The sequence below is a fragment of the Bubalus bubalis genome, chromosome 11 (genome assembly GCF_019923935.1).
Source record: "Bubalus bubalis isolate 160015118507 breed Murrah chromosome 11, NDDB_SH_1, whole genome shotgun sequence".
NCBI classification, from domain to species: Eukaryota; Metazoa; Chordata; class Mammalia; order Artiodactyla; family Bovidae; genus Bubalus; species Bubalus bubalis.
Window position 1 is genome coordinate 60572565 of NC_059167.1, and position 20253 is coordinate 60592817.

At 39.2% G+C, this 20253-nt stretch overlaps 2 protein-coding genes across 6 annotated transcripts in view; one reads left to right on the top strand and one right to left on the bottom strand.

Moving 5' to 3' along the window:
• Nucleotides 1-14319, bottom strand: part of KLHDC1 (kelch domain containing 1) — a 39976-nt gene extending 25657 nt beyond the window's left edge. The window contains exons 1-4 of one of the 3 annotated variants that reach the window (XM_006063142.4): nucleotides 13977-14319; nucleotides 3885-3955; nucleotides 3318-3435; nucleotides 2762-2880 (exon numbers count right to left, since the gene is read on the bottom strand). In XM_006063142.4, coding sequence (XP_006063204.1) covers nucleotides 2762-2880; nucleotides 3318-3435; nucleotides 3885-3955; nucleotides 13977-14072 — 404 coding nt within the window. In that variant the 5' untranslated portion in view covers nucleotides 14073-14319. Of the gene's footprint in view, nucleotides 1-2761; nucleotides 2881-3077; nucleotides 3297-3317; nucleotides 3436-3884; nucleotides 3956-13976 lie in introns of those variants that run through there. The other 2 variants (XM_006063143.4, XM_025295816.3) reach the window with 2 other exon arrangements.
• Nucleotides 14320-16162: 1843 nt separating this feature from the next.
• POLE2 (DNA polymerase epsilon 2, accessory subunit) overlaps nucleotides 16163-20253 on the top strand; it is a 32426-nt gene continuing 28335 nt past the window's right edge. For 2 of the 3 annotated variants that reach the window (XM_025295812.3, XM_006063138.4), the window contains exons 1-2: nucleotides 16163-16317; nucleotides 19082-19182. In XM_025295812.3, coding sequence (XP_025151597.1) covers nucleotides 16250-16317; nucleotides 19082-19182 — 169 coding nt within the window. In that variant the 5' untranslated portion in view covers nucleotides 16163-16249. Of the gene's footprint in view, nucleotides 16318-19068; nucleotides 19183-20253 lie in introns of all 3 variants that reach the window. The other variant, XM_025295814.3, reaches the window with a different exon arrangement.

Genomic DNA, 20253 nt, shown 5'->3' on the forward strand with positions numbered 1-20253 from the left:
GGGTTCTGCTTTCAGCTTGTTCACAGAAAGGGGAAAGACATCATTTCTCTCACAACCTCAACAAGCCATATAAACTACAAAACCATAATTAAAAAAAAAAAATCAAACCACTATGGGAACGAAGAGACCTAAGTGAACTAATTCCAGAAAGTGATGAGCCTGCAGTAGGAGAGAGAAACCCATTGTTGCTTTCATCCTTGATGCAACAGCAGGAGGAGGAAGAACCTGGCACACACAGGGTTTGGAAAAGAAGACAGCCAAAATTTTAATAGTCACATGTAGGCTAGCACAGCAAATTAGAACCTTAAGAGACTCAGTCACCTAGGGGGTTTGAATCTATTCAGAAAGTATTCACATAATCTTCAGAGAGGACTTAGGGTTAGTCACCAAGAGTATGAAGCAGCAGAGAGCAGAGCAACTCTTCTTGAGGCAATCTAAGCTATCAACTCTAAAGTTTGGGATCAGGACAGGAAATCAGAAGGAAACACCTCAGAGTGCTGCCCGCAAAAGGTCAGGGAGGACATCCAATGCTTAAAGAGATCACTCAAGGTCCAGAAAGTATAAAGTGGGATTGGGGAGCAAAGAGAACTCCCTAGCAACCTAAATACCTACCAATTAGGCTATAAAACAAGGAGGGATCTCTCACAGTTCTGAGAAGTAGGAATATGGCTGTGAAGCCCAGCTCAAAATCTCTACATAATCCCTAGTGCTCAAAATGTGGGGCAAAGAAAAGTCTTGATCTTGCATCAGAATATTTGAAGCCAGTGCTAAAACTGAAAGAAACTAAAGCTGCAACAAAGCCTAAGCACAGGCCAACTGCAGGTTAGACTGACTTAAAGTCCACTCCAGCAGCCTGAAAAAGAAAGAAAGGGCATGTCCATTTCTGGAGAGATGCATTGTTTACTACAACCCTTACTGTTCTTTCAAACAGAATGTCTGTCATATGATGTAAAATTAGAAGGTATATGAAAAGGCAAAAAAAAAAAGTGACCCATGATCAAGAGAGGAAAGAGTCAATATAAGCTGACTTCAAGGTGGCCCAGATATTGGAATTAGTAGACCTGGCCTGGAGAAGGAAATGGCAACCCACTCCAGTGTTCTTGCCTGGAGAATCCCAGGGATGGGGGAGCCTGGTGGGCTGCCGTCTATGGGGTCGCACAGAGTCGGACACGACTGAAGCGGCTTAGCAGCAGCAACAGCAGACCTGGCCTTTAAAGTAATTCTAACAGAAATAGTAACAGACCAATTTGTAAAAGGCGGACAAAGTTCAGGAAGAACAAGGTAATTTTGGCAGAGACATGAGGACCCCTATTATAGAGGCAATCAAGATGAAATGATTAGGGTAGGCACTAATTCAATATAACTGGTATTCTTACAAAAGGGGGAAATTTGGAGGAAGACAAGCAAGTACGGAGAGAATGCTACGTGACTATGAAGGCAGAGATCTGAGTGATGCTTCTACACACCAAAGATTACCAACAAGTCACTAGAAGCTAGGGAGAGGCATGAAGTAGCGTCTTCCTGAAAATCCAGAGAATGAACCAACCTTGCTGACAGTTTGATCTCAGACTTCTCGTCTCCAAAACTATGTGACAATACATTTTTTGACACACCCCATGGCATGCAGGATCCTAGTTCCCTGACCAGGCTGCACACCTGTGCCCCTTGCAGTGGAAGTGCAGAGTCTTAACCACTGACAACCAGGGAAATACATTTCTGTTGTTTAAATCATTCAATTTATAGAACTCTGTTACATCAGCCAGAGCAAAATAAACATTTACCACAATTATAAATGTATTATTGTTTGATCCAGAAATCAAATTGTGAAATTTTATCCAACAAATAGATCTGCAATTATATGTATATAAACACAAAGATATTCATTAAAGCATAGTTTGTAATGGCATTGGAATTGAAATAATCTAAGTGTTGCTTCATCTATCGGGAAAAAGTTAAATAATCCTCATGGGAGATTACTATGCAGCTGTAAAAACAAAACAAAAACAAAAAAACAAGCTTTCCAACTAGAGATACAGAAAAATGAAAGTTCTCCATGGTGCAGTGTAGACTAAAGAAGCAGTAGGGCGCAGAATAGTAGAGTATACAGATGTTTGTGTAAAGAGGAGGCAGAAGAGATACAGATAAATATACAGAGAGATATATACATACATACATATATACATACATATGTATTTGCTTCTATTTGCTTAAAGTAACAGAGGACAATTGTTCCCAAACGTGTCTGCACCTTGGAATTACTTGAGGAGCTTAAAAAAAATCATACTCCCATTGATTATAATTTAGTTAGTCTAGGCTATCACCTGGGCTTCACAGCATTAAAAAACAATATCCATGTATTATTCCTATGGCAGACAAGTTTAAGAACCACTGCTATAAAAATACAAAATATGTTGATAAAAGTAGCTATTTGTGCATCTGGAGGGGTCAGAACAGGATGGATGGGAGCAACAATGGGAGCCAGACTTTTGAATATGGTTTTGATTTTTAAACTGCGTGACTATATTAACTATCCAGAAAACTAATAAAATAATTAATTTTAAAAAACAAATAGTTGCTTCCACCATATTTATTCTTATGACCTGGCTCTTATCTAGGATTCAAAACTGCCTTTACCATCGGTGTCAAAACAGTTTGTAATTATATCTTGAAAGAAATTCAGAGTTTCAAGTTTTCTCTGTTTTGGACACAAGCTATAAATCCTTACTTGAATGCAGTTAATGAGGTGGTTTTGCTGCATTACCTGTCTTTATATACCCAGCAGGAAAGTTTATCACGTGGTGTGGGTGGTTGCCCTTCAAAGTTGGTGATTTTTTCCCAAACGTAGGTTCCATCTCTTGTTCGCAAATTAACAAAATAAAGCTTTTAAAAGAGGAGAATACTATTAACAGACAGGGCATCGGAAAATTAAATATATGTCACAGGGATAGGTGATCCAAAATTAATAATATTACTTTTTATTTTTAAAATGTAAAAATTTTAATTGTAGAGTTCATGAAAATGGTACTATGTTTTAGAAGCAAAAATGGTATATGAAACACATGGAAATGAATCTTTACCCTTCTTGTTCCTGCCCTATGGATATCAACCAAGTAAGCAGTTAATTCTGAAGCAGAAGGATCTGGGACCAGAGAGGAGCAGGTATGCTGCATTTTCACTCTATCTTTTAAAATCTTATCAGTTAGCTCAAGCTTTTCTACATGTCTTCTTTGCAAAATACTTGTAAACTTGTGAGATGAAGTGACACATTAAACATTACATTTTTCTGCACTCCTGAATTGAATAAAAAAAAAAATTACTCGATTGCTGTATCCTTTGTCATCATATCCTCCAAAAACGTACAGCTTTCCATTAATGCAAGCACCGCAACTTCCTGACATGGAGGTAGGGAGTTCTCCTTCCATGAGGTGCATTGTCCTGCAGCAAGAATAACGTGGAATTCCGTAACTTTCCAGAAAGGCAAATTAAATTCCCTTTGAACTCCATCAGTACTTTTTCAATGAAAATTGTCACTAACAATTACAATTAAGATATCACGGTAGCCAATACTCTAAAAACTGTTAAGAAGATCCATGGTAAAGATTTTTCAACCTACTGAAGAAAAAAGTTACAAAATCTTCTCATGTCACCAGAATTGGGAAAGAGTAGAACAAAACAGTCTTCAGAATGGTAAAGGACAATGAATGAAGAGGGGAAGGGATTTGGGGAGAGAAACATCCAGAGGGAATAAAGCACTGAAAGAAAAGGAAAGGGAGACAACAGAATATTGCAGTGTGTTCTGAGTATGGTCTCAAATCTCCTGTTGTCTACGACAACAGTTATAACAGATACTAGGATGGGACATTACGCAATGTAAAATTACTTACCACAACCCACTATCAATATCATAGGTCCAAATCTCATCATTAGGCAAATATACTTCATTGTCTTCAATAGACTAAAAACACAGAATACATAAAATTATGTTTATTATTTACAAAGTAACAACTAAATAGTTGCTCAGGATGGGAAAACCACAATGAAAATAGTGAAAAAGACAAAAGCAATAAACAGCCTCAAAGATGGTTTTTTCAATAGAAACTAAGATAGATCAAAAGAGAAGGGGAAGAGAGACATTTTCTAAGAGAAAGTAGGCAAATACAAAATAGCAAGTACATGAGTCTCAGAAAAAGACTGAGGGCCATTAAACTTTCCAAGGAAGTTCAAGAAAGAGAAAACAGCAAAACAGTAACATTAGAGCAGAATACTGAAGACTATGAATCCAGAAAGAAAAGGAATATCGAAAAAGAGCTATAGGGAGGAGTTAAGAAAGGAAACTTTTATGAAGTATAATTAAGAGCTGCTGCTAAGTCGCTTCAGTCGTGTCCAACTCTGTGCGACCCCATGGACTGCAGCCCACCAGGCTTCTCCGCCCATGGGATTCTCCAGGCAAGAACACTGGAGTGGGTTGCCATTGCCTTCTCCAATGCATGAAAGTGGAAAGTGAAAGTGAAGTTGCTTAGTCGTGTCTGACTCTTAGCGACCCCATGGACTGCAGCCTACCAGGCTCCTCCATCCATGGGATTTTCTGGGCAACAGTACTGAAGTGGGGTGCCATTGCCTTCTCCCATAATTAAGAGCACGATATTATATACCTTGATTCACTGGACATGTTTTTTGAGTGCCTACTATGTGCAAGGCATAGTGTTAGATGTTGATTAAATATAGAATCTAAGGATCAAGATAAATTTAGCTAGTCAAAATGCCAACTCCGAATATGAATAATCTCTACAGAAGCTGATAACATATACAGTACATTCTGATATTTATAATGAAAAGAGAAATAAGAATAAAATAACAATTTTCTTTATGTTAAGGTTAAAAACCTAGGGATTAAAACAAATCCTTACATAAATCTGTCAGGATTACTTAAAAGTTATAAAATAACTCAAAAATAGCTAGTTGCAAAAGATGTTTAAGAATATCTAAGAATTAAATGTATAACAATTTAAGAATTTCTGTATGATGTATAAATTATTAACATGCTAAGTAGAATTAGTTAATATCCTCCTTGCTCTATTAGTTAAATTTTTAAAATAGTATCCTGACTACTAGGTCTACGTCTCTAACTCCATCTCTGTTTCTGTCCGTCTGTATCTCTCCCCCGCCCCCACTCTCATACACATACACTCAGAGCAGAAAAACATCATAATATTTCCAAGGAAACTTCCACTCTGACTGAGGAAACCATGTCTGACTGATGGACAGGTAAATAATTATTAAGAAAGGGAGTTAACTGTATGACTCTAAGGTTTAATGGCATCCAGCTCTAGTAGCCACATGAGCGCACCTTTGCAAGAGAAAAAGGATGAAAATGGCTTCTGTCACTTTTCTGCTGAAGTCCCTTCAGTGCTTCCCTGTTGGTCTCAGGATGGTCTAAAATTCTTATGATTCTGTGCAGTATGGCACCTGCTATCCCTCCAAAGTTCTTGCCTTTAGTCATTAAGTTCCAGTCTTCCTTCCATTCCTAAACCCATGCAAGTTTCTAACTGGACCTTCACCTATGCTCTTCTCTCTTTTTGCAATCTCTCCCAGAATTTGTTTGGCTAATTACTCTTTCTTTGGGAATCATTTTGTTGCTTCTTTAATCTTCTAGAATAAGGTTAAGAGATTAAGGTCCCTGTTAAATGCTCTCATAATTCCTGTACTTTCCCTTCCAAGTCCTTTGTCTGTATCATATCCACACAGCACTGCCACTGCCATGATACAAGCTTCATGAGTACATAGATCATGTTTATTTTGTTGTTCCCAGAGTCTCACAGTGACTTGGACATACAGGACAAATAGAATATTTGTGGCTTAAGAGAATGGCTACATGAATGATACTTATTAAACTGACTGTATGCTCATCTCATGAATAAAAAGAGAAGTCCGTTTAATCTTTAAACGCGGTGTTGCAAAAAACCAAATGGAGCACAGAATTGAACAATTTGGCCCTAGTTCCTTATTTTCTCAGTGATTTCACTCCTAAATTATCCCTTTTCTTTTACATCATCAAATTTTGCTTCTGTGGTAGATCACCCCTATTGATACTCAAACATGCCTTAGTATTGCTCATCTTAAAACTCTTCCACAACTCCTCTTATTTCTTGGCTACCTTCATAACAAAGGTTCCATACTGAGTTATAGTGCAACTCTCCATTGCTTCACTGCTCATTACAGCATCAACCCAGATTAATCAATTCAGACTTACTCCACTAAAACTGCTTTTGTCAAGGTTACCCTAAAAAAAAAGAATTAGTGCACTTATTAATCCAGAAACATAGCCCAGAGAGATGGAATATATAAAAAAGAAGTTAAGAGACATGGAGGAAGATAGAGAATGAGAATGAGGAAACTTGACTCAAGAAAAAATGGAAAATATGAATAATCTCATAGTTTTGATTGAATCAGAGATTTACAATCTCCCCCCACAAAGTACCAAACCCAGATGGCTTTACAGATGAGTTCTTCCAAACACTCACAGAACAAATAATTAAATCTTCCAAAAAATCTACTCCAGGATATAAAAGAAGGAATACTACCCAAACCACTTTTGAACATAGATGTAAAACTGCTTTAAAAAGTAATGAGTAAATAGGATCCAGTTGATGTATATAAAAGGTAACATATGATACTAACTTGTACTTAATCCAAGGAATGGAACATTGATTTAATATTACAAATATTACTACTATTTTTTATAAGTCATCACATTTGGCGAGTAAAGAAGAAAAAACATAATTATCTCAGTATAATGCAAAAATCACTCTTGGAAACTGAACATTAATAAATTGAAAATTGGGTAGAAGGGCACCTGATTCATTTGAAAAGGGCCATTAATTTGAAAAATGACATCTACAAACAAACAAACAAAACCCTAAGCAATCATCAAACTTAATGGTTAATAGTTTAAAACAATCCCTCTGAGATTAGGAGCAAGGAAAAAAAGCTTTCGTTTTACACCGTACTTTAGGTCCACCAGTGTAGTAAAAAAATAAATAGGAATAAAGATTAGGATCAGATCAGATCAGTCGCTCAGTTGTGTCCGACTCTTTGCGACCCCACGAATCGCAGCACGCCAGGCCTCCCTGTCCATCACCAACTCCCGGAATTTACTCAAACTCATGTCCATTGAGTCAGTGATGCCATCCAGCCATCTGATCCTCTGTCGTCCCCTTCTCCTCCTGCCCCCAATCCCTCCCAGCATCAGAGTCTTTTCCAATGAGTCAACTCTTCGCATGAGATTAGGATAGAAGAAACAAAACTGTCATCAGGTGTAGATTCCACATAGAAAATAAAGACAATTAACAGACGGATTCTGAGAATGAATGTATGTTTAGAAAGTTTGCCAGAGTAAAAAATATTAAAGTTAGTTGTTATTTCAAAATACCAGTGATAATCAAGAAATTTACTTTTAAAGAAACTAACAACAAAAAATACAAAGAAGCCAAGAGTAAACCCAACAAAAGATATATAAGATATTGAAGATACTACAAAACTTTATTGAAAGACATCAAAAAGTCTTGAATAGAGATATACTACATACTTGGACCTGAAGTCTCAATTTCATAACATGTCTATCACTCTCAAATGATCTAAAGATTGAGTACAGTAACATAAAATCTTAATAGAGTACTTTGACAACCTGATTCTAAAGTTTATACAAATGAGGAAGTATGGTGGAAAGCAAGTTGGCAGTTCTTCTAAAAGTTAAATGTAGAATAACCACATGACCCACGAATTCCACTCCTATGTATCCAAAAGAATTGAAAATAGGGGCTCAGATACTTGTAATGCCAATCTTCATATCAGAACTATTTACAATACACAAAAGATGGCAACAACCCAAGTGTCCCAAAAACAGATGAATGGATAAACAAAATGTGGCATATGCATACAATATAATCCTATTCTCCATAAAAGGAATGAAGTTCTGATACATACAGCAACATAGGTGAACCATGAATGTAATATGCTAAATAAAAGAAACCAGACTCACAAATATAAACAGTGTTAAAGATCTCATTTACATGAAATATCTAGAAAAAGGCAAATGTATAAAGATAGAGTGATTAGAAGTTAGCAGGGACTGGGGTAAAAAGGGAGGGAGGCAGAACTTCTGTTTGGAATAAGAGTTTTGGAACTAGACAGTGGTGCATGCTAAGTCGCTTCAGTCAGGCCCAACTCTGTGAGACCCTATGGACTGTAGCCAGCCAGGCTCCTCTGTCCATGGGATTTTCCAGGCAAGAATATTAGCGTCCGTTGCCATGCCCTTCTCCAGGGAATCTTCCCAACCTAGAGACTGAACCCGTTTCTCTTACATCTCAAGCACTGGCGGGCAATTTCGTTACCCCTAGCACCATCTGGGAAGCAGATAGTGGCAACACTGTAAACCCTGAATATAATGCCACCAACTGTACACTAACTTGGTGAAGATGACTAATTAAATGTTTTATATATTTTACTATAATAAAAGTAGTAAAGAAAATGTATATGAAACAACAAACGTCCCTAAATAACCAAAATATTCCTCAAGAACAAGATGGAGTGAGAGTGGGGCTTTTACCATCCAACATTCAGACTTCTAGTAAAGCTGTTATAATTTAGATACTGAGGGAGGTTCTGTCACAAGAATAAACAGCAAACTTCACAGAATAAAGAACCTAGAAACAGATGACACAAACATGGCACGTGACAGAGTTTGCATGTTAGTAGGGAAAGAAGGGACTATTTAATATATGACACAAGAATAACTGATTATCCATATTGAATATATAATAAAATTGGATCCCTACCTTAAACCAACCAACCAAACAAAAAATTCAGATTAAAAAAAATTAAATGTGACTGCTTCAAAAAGTTGTAACAAATATAGATGAATTAAAAGAAAAAAAAAAATTAAATGTGGAAGGCAAAGCCAAAAATTGTTTAGAAGACAAAATAGGAGACTTTATGATCTCCACGGTGGGAAAGATTTAAGATGCAGAAAGTACAAAGCATTAATGTCATTAATTAAAAGCCTCTGTTGAACAAAATATAATCATCAAGAAAATACAAAGATAAGCTGCAAACTGAGAAAAGTGAAAGTTGCTCAGTCGTGTCCAACTCTGCAATCCTAAGGACTACAGTCCATGGTATTCTTCAGGCCAGACTACTGGAGTGGGTAGGCTTTCCCTTCTCTAGGGGATCTTCCCAACCCAGGGATCGAACCCTGGTCTCCCGCATTGCGGGCGGATTCTTTACCAACTGAGCTACCAGGGAAGCCTCAAACTGAAAAGACATAATAAACTCATACAACTATATAATTAAAGAATTCCTATAAATCAGTAAAAGAGAACTCAATAGACAAGTGAGCAAAAGACATGAACCAGTGTTTTTACAGAAAACACAAATAGTTCATAAAGCTATGAAAAGACACTCCACTGTATTGTAATCATGGAAAGCAAATAAAAACCACAATGAAATATGTCGTCACACTCACTGGATTGGCAAATTTGAAGGCCAGATGGTACCAAATGTTGTCAAGGATGTGGAACAAGGAGGAAGTTGGTGAGGGTGGTGTAAATTGATACAAATATTTTGGTAACACTGATGTTTCCAATTTAATTTGGAAGTGTGTGACCAGGCAACCCAGCATTCCATCCCTTGGTGTATGCCCCAGAGAATGTATATGCCCCCCTGCATGTATAATAGGAGACATGTTACAAAGAATGCTCAACATAGCACTGCTTACAATTCCAAAAAGAAAAAAAAACCTGAAACATTCAAATATACATCAATAGTGGAAGAGATAAGGAAATTGCTGTGAATTCACACAATAGAATATTATATAGTACATACATCAAAAGAATAAATCTAGGGGAGATTTTCAAAATATTTAACAATTGCACAGCATAGAAACTGACCAAACAAAATAAACACTAAGCAAACACAGTCACAGCCACGCAAGTGCATGCGAGCTGAATACAAATAAGGTATGAGTCTAAAACACACAATGTTAACTAAAAGAATTAAGTCATGAAAGAAAACCCATGCTCTGATTAAAAAACCAAATAATATATTGTTTAGGGACAGACGCATAAGTGATAAGACTATAAACAAAATGGTGATTAATAAGAACTCAGGATAGTGGTACCCTATGAGCGTGGGAGGAACAATATAATCATGGAAGGATAAACAGGAAACTTCTAAGGTACTGATTTTAGCTGATTTCTTAATTTGGAAGTACAACATGAAGAGTTATTTTACATATCCTTTTGTATAAACATTTCAAAGTTTTAAATTAAAGAATAAAATTCTAATAAATGAATATTAGGTAGCTCATGGAATCATCAGGGAAGCTGGAGAACCAGCTTATGTTAAGCAAGACCTAAAAACCCAGAGAACCAGTCTGAAGTGCAAACTGCCCCAGTCGCTGGTGAGCAGCTTGTAGAACTGCCTTTTATGCCAGGGACCTTATCTTCCTACAAATTCTATGGGTAGCTAAGAATCCTCTTTAAGTCCTGATTTTTACATCTTTATTCTTAAGTCCAAATCTGCCACACATACATCTAACCAATAGCATCCAGGCTACTTGCCCAGAACCTAGCTGCAAGCGAAGCTGGAAAAAACCTGGTACTCTGGTTTTTATTGGGCACCTACTATGAGCTATGTCTGACTCAGGACACCAAGGACATAATAGGGAACAAAATTCCTATCTTTACAGAATATATTTTCTATGAAGGTACGTAGGAGGTACTCAGACAACTAAAATAAATACTCAGACAACTAAAACAAGACTCACTTAGTGGGGGATACTACAAGAGGAAGGGGATTCAAATTCTGGCCATCTAAAAAGAATTAACATCTCCACATAATATGGATGGTCTGTGTGACCATCTATGAATAAATAAGTTAAAGAAATACTCACTTAAGGCTTTTAATACACATTGCTAACTTTCTCTCCAAAAAAGTTTACTAGTGCATGAGTAATTCATTTCCCTACGCTCTTCTCAAAAAATTTTTAATATTTGCAAATTGGAAAAGAAAATTTTCATTTGTGTTTCTTTGATTCACAATCTATTTCCTTCCTTTTAAATTTCTGTGCATGTCCATTGCTCATTTTTCAGAGAAATATCAACCTTTATTTTTACAGAACTTTAGTCTATGACATATGTTGCAAGTAACTTTGCCAGTTTGTCATTCACCTTCTCACTTTATGGTGTTTAAAAAGCACAGATTTTAATTTTTAAAACTTTGATCTTAACTGCTCTAAGATGATTAAACAATTTTCCTTTTATATTAAAAAACAACTTTGGTCTAGCAAACATTTTCCCTTATAGTTTTTTCCCAATTCAGTTTTTCTTTTCCCAACTCAGAATTTTACAAGTCACATATTTTCTTCTGGTATCAAATAGCTTAATTTCTCTATATTTATCAATCCTAAACTCTACTATCATTTTCCTCCAGTAGTCCCAGGAACATATTGAATAAGCAACTGTTTTTCCAGAATTGAAATGCTGCCTTTTATATACAAAATACTCTTATATGCTTGTTTATGTAATTCCTTCTCCATTCCATCATGCTATCTTAACTTGCATCACTGATTTGTTTCAGTATTGTGTTATGTTTTAAAATCTGGTACTGTAAACCTCCAACTTTCATTCTTTTCAAACATTTTCTAAATTGATTCTTCTTTAAGTCCTTTTCCAAAACAGAAACATATAGTTAAACAGATTCATGCAGCTAGTTTGTATAAGGAAAGGTTTAGGGCAAAATGTATTAACATCAATTGTATTATGCAAATAAAACTCTTCATATGATTAAACCTTAAGAGGAAAGTACATCATCTGTAAACATGCTAAAACATTGTGCTTCTCAAAAATTTAGAAAAAACTACTCACAACTTTTAAATGTTCCTAGTTGTAATACTAAAGTTTGTATGAATTTCAGTAGTGTGGAAAATATATGAAAATACTAGGAACAAGAGAATATTCTGGCATCAATTAGAATTTACTTTTTTCAGCATTGCTGCTCTTACCTCTAGAGGTAGGGCTATTTTCAGATACACTGGATTTTACAAGATGTTCAATAAAAGGGTAATAATAATTTAGACAGATAAATGTGGGCCATTCAAGTTTTAGGATATACTTCTGTCAGTTTTAACACAGTGTTCATGAGGAGGAAAGCTGGGTTTGGAACAAACTATCTGGAATCAACTGAATACTATTCTTAACGACTGACTACTGGATTATCTCTAGATTCCAGGGCCTTTTAGCTGTTCAGAAGGATGTGAATAAAATAATTGTTGGAATGATTCTACTTTTTCATCATGATATGCCATGTCTTCTTTTCTGCCTCCCACTCTCTCTTTCCTTCTGCTAATGCCTTAGACATATTTTAAGTGCTGACAATCCCTGGATTTAAAAGTAGGCTTGATCCAAATCTGTGTGGTACTTTCCAGGGTGGTTCTTATAGCATTTACTCATTGGATCAGTAGCAGGAAGTATTTCTATTCACTGATTGTCACCTGAAAACCTGGAATATTACCAATTACACAATTTTCAAGAATAAAATGAAATGTAAAAACTCCAGACATTTCAGTTATGGGCCCAACAGAAATCTATATTGTCACCAGATATGAGATATTACAGATTACTATCTTGAGATTTTTTTCATCTGTCACAACACTAAGAATTAATATAGCCCTGAAGTCTGACAACTGTACATCTTCAAGTGGTATAGCTCAAAACAATAAAAATATTTCTTCTGCAAAAACCATCATTATATCTAGACTATTTTTTCACCAATAACACGAGGTGGAACTATTAGACCTTAAGAAAGCCTAATTTATGTTTATCATAGAAAAAAAATAGGCTTTGGAAATCCAATATATCTAAGTTGGAATCTGCTGCCCGTGCAGCCAAACGGTCATTCAAATTATTTACTCTTACTGACTCACAGATCTTATTTTTTAAATAGTATATTTAACAAGGATTATATAAGATTAGGAATATGAGATTTCCTAACACACGCCACGTATAGTAGGCACTCAAATGTGAGTTCTGATTTTCCCATCCTGACACTGAATCAGATTAAAAATAAACACACAAACAAAAACCAACTTGGATTTGAGAATCATTTAACATACACAGTATGTTCTTTATTTCTTTGAGCGATTCAGTCATGTTACATCTGTCACATAACAGTATCGAATCAGTCAGAAAAATATCTGTTCTACCTCCAGTAGAACTCCAGATGGCTCTTTCCCCCCCTCCTTAAATCTTAAACTAAAGGGGTCGGCATATATTCCTGAACTGCTTTCCATCTTTAGAATCCTTGATTCTATAATCCTACGATTATAGAAACAAAGCACATTTTCAAACCTCCACTGTAATAAGAATTTTAAAGCCTAACATTCATACTGTTAATATGAGCCTGTTTTCAGATTCTGGGGGAAAAAAAAAAGTCATTACCCACTGGTAAAGGAATGCCACTAAAAACTACTTAAGAATACTTAAATGCTTCAGTGATTCCGAATCGCGCCGCGGGAATAAGGAAATATTTATGGAATAATATAGCACGGCATCCTCGGTGGGCTTTTGCGTCTGCGTAAGCATTTAAAAATGATCATCAATCGCGCAGTAACCGCCTGAGCGCTGGGCAAGCCGAGCTATCCGCCAGCTGCGAGGACCCGGCGGACTGGAGAATGGGAAGAGCCCCGGAGCGGGCTTTGAAAGCTTTCCTAGTGCAAGCAACGGCGGCTCGGCGTCCAGCCTGAAGCGGCGGGAGAGCGGCCGACAGGAGAGGGCCGGGCGGGGCGCCGACGGCGCCGGCCCGGGCCTCGGACTGGCCCCCGCCTCTGGGCCGGGTGTGGGCGGGGGCTAGTCAGCCGGTCGGGCCGAGACGCCGGGCGGGCTCCCGGCGCGAGTCCGCCCCGTCCCGCCTCTTCCCCTTACCACGTAGCCCCCCCATACGTAGAGGAAGTTTCCGTCCACCACGGCACAGTGGCCGCTGCGCTCCTCGGCCACGCAGAACAGCTGCGAGTCCGCCATCCGCGCGGTCGCTGGGCCCAGCCGCTCGGCGCGCCGCAGCCCCTGCCCACGGAGCGGCCTCTTCTCCCGCCTGGCTCCTCCACGCACGAACGGAACGCGTCGAGGGTCGAGATTGGTGGGAAGGCGGCACCAGTGCGGCTGCGCCGTCCCGAAGCCCGCCCGGGAAGCCGAGCCCGGGGTGGCCTCGCCAGTTAGGGATGCTTGAGGTCTGAGTGGGCAGGGTGGTGCCTTCGCTTCTCCGCAGCCCTGCTACTCGCTGATTTCGTGTCACTTGCGATTGTGTTGTGTGGGCGGAACAGCCTACCTCTGTACCTTATGCAGTGACTCGATGGACTTCTTGTACACGGACTTGATGTTGCTGTGGCTTAAATCAATGTATTAGTACACAAATGCTTTATGAGGGTTTGCCTTTTCCATTCAACTTCCGGCAGAGATAGTTATCCAGAGAGAGGGAGAGAATAGGAGAGAATGAGAATTTATATAGATAGATAGATAGATAGATAGGTAATATATGTATTTAATTGAAATTTTTCTAAAACGTACGCCAGCAAGCTACAGCCTGCAGGCCAAATCTTTTCACTACGTGCTTCTGTGGCGCCCACAAGTTAAAAATAATTATACATTTTTTAATAGTTGAAAAGAATTTAAAATTATATTACTCATAAAAAAATACGAATCCAAATTTCAGCATCTGTACATAGTTTATTGGCACACATTCACTCTAATTCGTTTAAGGATTGTCTGTGGCTGCTGATGTAAGCCATAGAGTTGAGTAGGCCCAGCTGAGTACTTGCAACAAAGACCAGATAGGTCTCACTGTGGAAAATGTTTACTGTCTGGCCCCTTCCAAAGAAAGCTGCCTAACCCTTGTTATAAAATAATGTTACTGAAGTAAAACTAGTGCCAAGAGGGAAGACAATAATCATGCCAGTGTCTATAAATGCCCCTGTCCTTTAAGAGAATGTGGCCGCTCACCCCTCAGAAGGTTAATTTATTCATTTATTCAGCACTTAATAAAAGTGCCTGCTTGCTGTAGCTAGTTGGTACTGAGGCCCCGTTAGACACAAACGCTGAAATAATCAAGTATTATTGACTCCTCAGAGTCTTGTAGTAATAGATAGTAAATAAATTCTAAATATGTAGATACTGGCCTTCCCTGGTGGCTCAGCAGTAAAGAATCTGCCTGCCAGTGCAGGAGACCTGGGTTCAATCCCTGGGTCGGGAAGATTCCCAGGAGAAGTAAATGGCAACCCACTCTAATATTCTTGCCTGGGAAATCCGCTGGGCAGTGGAACCTGTCGGGCTCCAGTCCAACGGGTCGCAGAGTCGTACGTAAGCCATCAAGTCGAATACACTGGAAGTCACTGTATAGCAGTTCTTAGGAATCATCCTCACATTTCGTAAGACTGCACGTTCACTTATAAGCACTCCAAGGTTTTAACTCATTGGAGCAAGCGTTTTGACGCGTGGCAAATTAACAGCTCACTTGCTGGAATAAGACTGAGTAATCCTGGCTCCATCCATCACTCACTGAATGTTTCATCTTGAGTGAGCCATCTACCTACCATATCTGTGTCTCACTTTTCTCATCAGTAAAAGGAAGATGTTGACGAAACAGCACACAACTCATTTGGCTTTACAAGCAATATATTAATACATTTAAAGCGCTTAAAGGCAGCCCGCAACTTAAATATAAAGTGGAGTGGCTGAGAATTATGGTGACGTATAACAGCTGCGAATGAATGTCAGGGAAAACCCTGTGGTGACACAGAGCATTTCCAGGGCTTGTGTGAAGCAGAAAACATAAGTACTGAAGGGCCCCAAGGTCCGGATGAGCCCGACGGGAGTCATGGGAAGGTGGAGGGGAGCGATGAGAGCGCAAAGTGGGTTCCATGAAAGCACTTGAGATAGGGAAGCGCGTTCCCAACCAGACAGCAGGGTACTCGCTGGTCAGTATCGCAATAACAGAGCAGTGTAGGCTCGTTTTCTCCTGCAACTTAGAGGGTGCTGGGAGGCAGCCTGCCTGGCCCGCGGAACCGCAGATCTTTCCACGCATTGAAAGGAGTAGTGGCCTCTGGCGCTATTTAATTATAGAGAACTGGCGTTTCTGGGGCGGGGCCAGGACGGGGCTCTCCTGGGAAGGGGCGGAGCCGGGGCCGTGGCGCCAAAACGCAAACATGGCGCCTGAGCGGTTAAGAAGCCGGGCGCTCTCCGCCTTCAAGTTTCGCGGATTCATGCTCCGGGGGTGAGTCGGCCGTGTAGCTGGAGGGGTGGGAGGGGAGAGCCAGGGCCAGAGACTGCCGTGCGGGGCAGCGGGATGAGCCGCACACCGAGACGGAACCTGGTCTTTGGCCTTAAAATGACAGAGACCCTGAGAGAGTTCTAAGAAGCGAAGAGGATCTGGCGATGCCTTCCTAGATTCCCCGACGCGGACTCGTCAAGTTTCTCCCGGAAGGGATGAGGCTCTCCTGCACTTGCCAAACAGCCGGAGAAGCGGCGATAGGTTCCGCAGCATCCGTATATTAGCACGGTGCTTGGGCGCTCTCTGCCCGCTTAGTCTTTTCCTCTGCGGCAGGGGAATCCCAGCGTCGCTGCTCACGTGGTTACGGAGACAGCGAATGAGAGACCTGGGAAAGCCCATTGCTTGCCAGTAGCTGTCAGATTAGTACAAATTGTGGGCCCTGCCAGCCCTCCCAATTTTAGGTCAGGTCCTATTCTTGAGAGAGAATTCCTGAAGGGTTAAAAAGTGGGTAGGTTTGAAGCATGTCTTTTTTTTTTTTTTTTTTTAACGATTTCCTTTAGAACTTCTCTTGCCATATCTGTGTTTTCTACTATTTGTAGAATGATCCTATACAAGATTTTTCTCATTAAATCTGCCTTAAAAAAAAAAATAAAGAACACGGTATTTACATATGTAAACACCTGCCGGACGGGACACACGTCTCTACCAGGTTTTGATTGGTCTTGTGTGTGTAGAGGTTTTTGGTTTGTTTTTATGAAGATGAGTTTTATGGGACTTTTACCATGTTTTGGGGTTAGTGAACAGGGGCAAGAGTGGATATTCTGTAGGAGAAAATAATAAATTCTGATTATTTGATTATCTGTTGATCCCCGACATTTAAAAAATACAAGCAATAAATCTGTTGGTATTTTTCTTTTCACTTAGGATTTGACTTAACACCGAGCTGTCATTCGTTAATTCAGTCAGAAATACACTGAAATATATTAGCTGCAAAATACTTATGGAGCAAGGGAGTAGGAGAGTACAACACTGCGGAGGTTGGGGGTCAGATAGTGTATTAATTATTTATTGCTGCATAACTCATTACCCCCAATTCAGACGTTTAAAACAGCAGGCACTTAGATTCTCACATTTTCCATGGGTCAGGAATTCAGGTAGGCTTAGTTGGGTCCTTAGCTTCACCGTCTCTCAAAAGGTTGCAGTCAAGATGCAGTCATCTCACAGTCAGTTGGGCAGCGTTTGCTTCCGAGTTCATTCAGTGATTGGCAGGATTCAGTTCATCCAGGATTGTCCGACTGAGGGCTTCAGTCCTTGCTGGCTCTTGAGGCTCCCCAACATGGCAGCTTACTTTATCAAAATTAGCAAGAGAGTCTGCTAGTAAATGAAAGCCAGTTTTTTGTAACTTAAGGCAAGAAAGTGACATCTTGTCACTTAAAAATGTTTATTTTTAAAAGTACAATACCAAAAAAAAGTACAGTACAGTAAAATATTTGATCACTTGTGCCATATTCTATTATTAGAAGCAAGTCATTAGGTCCAACCCACACTCAAGGGGAGGTTATTAAACAAAGATGTGATTACCAGGAGGTGTGGATTATTAGGCATCATCTTAGAAGTCTGTCTAGCATGGATATTAAATAATTCACAATTATTTACTTTCAATTGTGAAAAGGATCCGAGGAAAGAAGTGCTGTGATAGTGTATAACCAGGTGTATAAAGAGTTCTAGAGTCAAGAAAGGCTTCATTAAAGAATGATTTGGGGGAAAAAAAAAAAAAGAATGGTTTGAACTGAGTATAAGTAGGACTTGAGTAGGTAAAGAGTAGGGGAGAAGTGACCATATCAAGATCTTGAAGAGGGAGAGCATCAGGAAGTCCAGAGACACTGGATAAGACCAGTGAGATTTGACAGGGACCAGATCCTGTATGACTTTGGTCTATCCTAGTAGCTTTCCCAAGATTCACCCAATACATGTGTGATTTTAGGGAATCAATCATGTTCTATAATAAACTAAAGGGATGTGACACCCACACATGAAACAATAAGCAACCTAAGATATATAACAATTAATATTGATATAAAGTGTAAAGTTGTGGTCCACAAATACAGAATGGCATGGAATTAGCTAATTGTTTAAGGAGACAGTGTTCACTCTGAGAATTATTGTTATTTAAATCAAGAATTCATGTGATTTATTCAAAATTTCAGTTTTATTGATTATGGGGGGGCCAGGAGAGATTCATGTGATTTTAGTGAATGTTATTACCTCTACGACGATATTCAAATGTCAAAGTTTTTTCTAGCCCATTTTTTTTTCTTATTTTACAGTTGAAAACGATGATGAAATTACTGAAACTTAAGCAAATGCATTACAAGTTAATAAATATTTATTTAATTGTCTGTTATATTCAGAACATTGAAGCAGACTGAGTTTATTAATGTCAAGTAATACATAGTACAAGGCTACTTGATATAGCAGATGTAAGGTACCTATAAGTGAGATTAACAATTTCAGAAGGAAAGGGAGATTGTAGCTGGTAGAGCTGGTTTAGGAAGTCTTCCTAGAAGAAGGATGTGATTTGGGATTTTAAGAATGGTTCTATTAGCAGTGGGTAAGAGAAAGACTTTGTTCAGAAAGCACAGGAAAGGGGAGTATTGCTTGCAGGGAGGAGTGAGTGAGTAGGTCATAATTTCAATGCTGGATTGACAAATCTTTGCCAGATTTTGGCATAAAACGTGTAGCCTTAATTACCAGTCTCTCTTATCAGCGAAGCTGTTAAGTACCTCACAGAAGCCCTTCAGTCTATCAATGAAATAGAGCTTGAAGATGCACTGGAAAAGATCATCGATGCAGTTGAAAAGCAACCCTGTAAGTAACATTCTCTGTAACGTATATTGTTCATATCGTTCTACTTCCTCAGTTATCTTAAAAAGTTTAAGGAGAAGTTGAGGACTCAGTATTGAATGTCCCGGTGGCATGAGACATACCCCTGGTAGCACTACCCCTGGTAGCACTTATTGCTAAGGGGGAGCCTCTAATTCTGTTGGAACCTTGGGACATTCCCAGAGACTCTTTTAGAGTTCTTCCCTTTTATGAATTTCCCTCTGGTTCCTTTATGGTTACTTTCTTTTCTCTGTATGCCTATTTCTTTGTGTTGCTTCAGTTCAGTTCAGTTCAGTTGCTCAGTCGTGTCTGACTGCCGGGGTCCAGCCCCAGTGGATCCAGGGAATTCGAAGGGGAGACGGCTTCGGCGATCAGGATACGATAGAATTAAAGATATAGAGTGGTTAAGTAAGGATAGCTCAGTAGGAAAATTCAATGGAGAAAAGAGGCTGAATAACTTGGTTTACGTGGAAAACCAATAAAACTCCAAGACAAGGAGTTTGCGTCACCTACATAGGCCGCAGGCGTCCTTCCATTCTCCCAAAGGAGAGGAGACACTAAGGCCTCCCCGGTCAGATCTTAGAAGCCCAGGCAAAATTAGTAGGCTTGATGAGCCTCCACGCTCCAGATGGGAATTCAGCCACAAAGTGAGAGAAAGAACGACATGAGGAGACCAGTCTTTCTAGGAACTGATCCCATTCTTTATTTTCCAGGGTCCGCTTTTATACACAGAGATGTAATACAAAAGTCACGTGGGGTCAGCAGTCCTGACTCTTACTGAAACCATGCTTTTTTTCTGCATTCCTTCCGATATACAAAGTTCTCAGGTGATTTACATCATCTTCTGGCCAAGAGGCCTGCTAACATTTTATGACCCTTTCTGATGATGATTAGTCAACCAGAAAACTTATTTTCTCCAAAGGTGACTTTTCTTAAGTCAGGCACCACCCTCCGAAGGCACCAGATAAATTTGCATTCCTACAGGGCAAAGGTGCAGTGGGCTATAATCAAGAAAAGAATTTACTTAGCCTAAGGTCCAATGTGATTAATATCAAG